The following is a 2,148-nucleotide window of genomic DNA, read 5'->3' on the forward strand; positions in this document are numbered from 1 at the left end:
ATGTATGAATATACTTACAATGATAAAATTACATATATACTATTACATGATAGTATATGAGAAATGAGAAATGATAGTATATATATATGTGTGCGCGCGCGTGTGTGCGTGTGTGTGCGCGCGCGCATATATATGTATATATGTATGGTTGACACGCTAGGCGCATGAACGTACTGCCGCTCAAATGTACTCCGTCGTGGTCTGCTCGCTGGCTGTCGTGGTTCTCAGAGGCAGAGCTTGAGCGACAAGTCCATCTCCGCCGTGGTCTCCCCACCGACCGTCGTGGTGAGGCGAGTGCCATCCCAGCCGTCCATGCCCATGCCCATGCTCAAGCTCGTGGGGGGTGAAGTAGCGTAGGCCCAAATATCACCGCCGCCGTTGATCCAGCTATGGGCGACGGTCGTGGAGCCAGCTGTGAGCGACAAGTCCAGCTCCGCCGTGTCCTCCCCGGCAGCCGTCGTGGTGCGGCGAGTGCCAGCCAAGCCACCCATGCCCATGCTCGACGCGGGTGAAGTAGCGTAGGCCCAAAGATCACCGCCGCCGTGGAGCCAGCTGTGGATGACGGCCGGCGAGGAAGGCGTGGCGGCGACGGCGGCGTTTATGCCTGCAGAGGCGTCGCGTCTGCGCTTGGCGAGGGTGCGGTCGGCGAGGGCGCGCTCGTTCTTGTGGGCGTTCTGGTGGCCGCCGAGCGCCTGCGAGCTAAAGAACTTTCGCTGGCAGTAGTTGCACGAAAAGGCTTCCTTACCATGGTGCTGTTGCTGGTAGTCCGCGGGAGCAGGGGACGCCGGGCGCCGGGTGCGGCGGTGGTGCGTCATCGCATCGAGGCGGAGGTCGAGGCTGATACGGTTCGACAACAGCTGGTAAGGCGTCTCACCCTCACCCTCCATGGTCGACGCTTTGAAGGTGGTGTGCGCGCGCGGGAAAGTGTGGAGGAAGGAGGAGGAGGAGGCACGTACGGGGCGGTGTGAAGTGTGAGCCAGCGCGACGGTATATAAAGAGCAGTGAGCCTGGATGAACCAGTGCTTGCCCGTTTAGCTGGGTTGCCATTGCTTCAACGGTTTTTTTCGTTTTTCTTTCTTTCAAAAAAGCACTCTCTGGCGGCACCACATTTCTGTTTTTCACATAAAGTACTTCTTTTTCTTTTGCGACATTAACATGTTCCGTGTTTGTTTGTATTCACGCATGACTAGCTGCTATACCATGCCCTTCTCCATTCATGTCTTTTCAATCCATATGATCCAAACAGACCCTGAGAAGCTCGAGACACGATTTGAAACGGGCCGGGTGCATGTCAATGTCAATGTCAGTGTGCACACTATAGCCACGTAGCTTAATTTATGGGTCTTACAGAAAGGAATTAGGCCGGGAATGCTAACAGACTATGGAACGGACCCCTTTTCCGTCAAGAGGGAGCTAAAGATGGTTCAAACAGAAGGCTCCTAATGTTTCTCAACACCGACTGTTGTTCCTGTTTTGTGTAGTCTCTGGTTTTAGTAGCACAAATACCACACAACTAGCACGCTACATGCAAGGGGTCTTTTTTTTTAGAAACTTTGTACGTAAGAAGAAGCTAAAAAGAGTTCCGACAAAATGCGCCATGAACCAATCGAAGGAGCTGAAGAGAGTTTCAACAAAAGGCGCTATGCTAGGCCGTAGGTGTACGAGTTCTTTCCTTAGAAACCATGCATCCAAGAAGAAGCTAAAGAGAGTTACGCACTACGTACTATTCCTTGGCCGACACTCGAAAGAAACCATTGAAAGAACCTCAACATCGAGCTAAATATAGTTCAAACAGAAAAAAAAACGTAATAGCCCTTCAGGCCCTGTTTGGCCAAGCAGCTTGAATAAGTTGTGGTTCTGATTTTCTTTCAGCTCCGTTTTTGTAGATAGACACACACAACAAAACTAGAATTAATGCTACCTACAAGGGGGCTTTTTTTAGAACCATATAGGAGAAGCTAAAGAGAGATCCAACAAAGACCATCTTACGCGGCATATATATGGGTTCTTTGAGTTCTGTAGAAGGAGCTAAAGAGAGTTCCAACAAAAGGCGCCATGCTAGGCCATAGGTACACGAGTTCTTTCCTTAGAAACCATGCGTCCAAGAAGAAGCTAAAGAGAGTTACAACACAGGGCGCAATGCTACGC

General features: G+C 50.9%; 1 protein-coding gene across 1 annotated transcript; it reads right to left on the reverse strand.

Annotated features, from left to right (window-relative positions):
- Positions 1-224: 224 nt before the first annotated feature.
- On the reverse strand, positions 225-1,799 carry LOC109743583 (uncharacterized). Its single transcript, XM_073498678.1, has one exon. The coding sequence runs from the start codon at positions 885-887 to the stop codon at positions 225-227; it is 663 nt and encodes a 220-aa protein (XP_073354779.1). The 5' UTR covers positions 888-1,799.
- Positions 1,800-2,148: the final 349 nt, after the last annotated feature.

This window comes from Aegilops tauschii, chromosome 5 (assembly GCF_002575655.3).
Source record: "Aegilops tauschii subsp. strangulata cultivar AL8/78 chromosome 5, Aet v6.0, whole genome shotgun sequence".
Taxonomy (NCBI): Eukaryota; Viridiplantae; Streptophyta; class Magnoliopsida; order Poales; family Poaceae; genus Aegilops; species Aegilops tauschii.

What these genes read in the sequence shown, in the direction of transcription:
- LOC109743583 (XM_073498678.1), bottom strand. Translation starts at nt 887, where the DNA reads ATGGAGGGTGAGGGTGAGACGCCTTACCAGCTGTTGTCGAACCGTATC.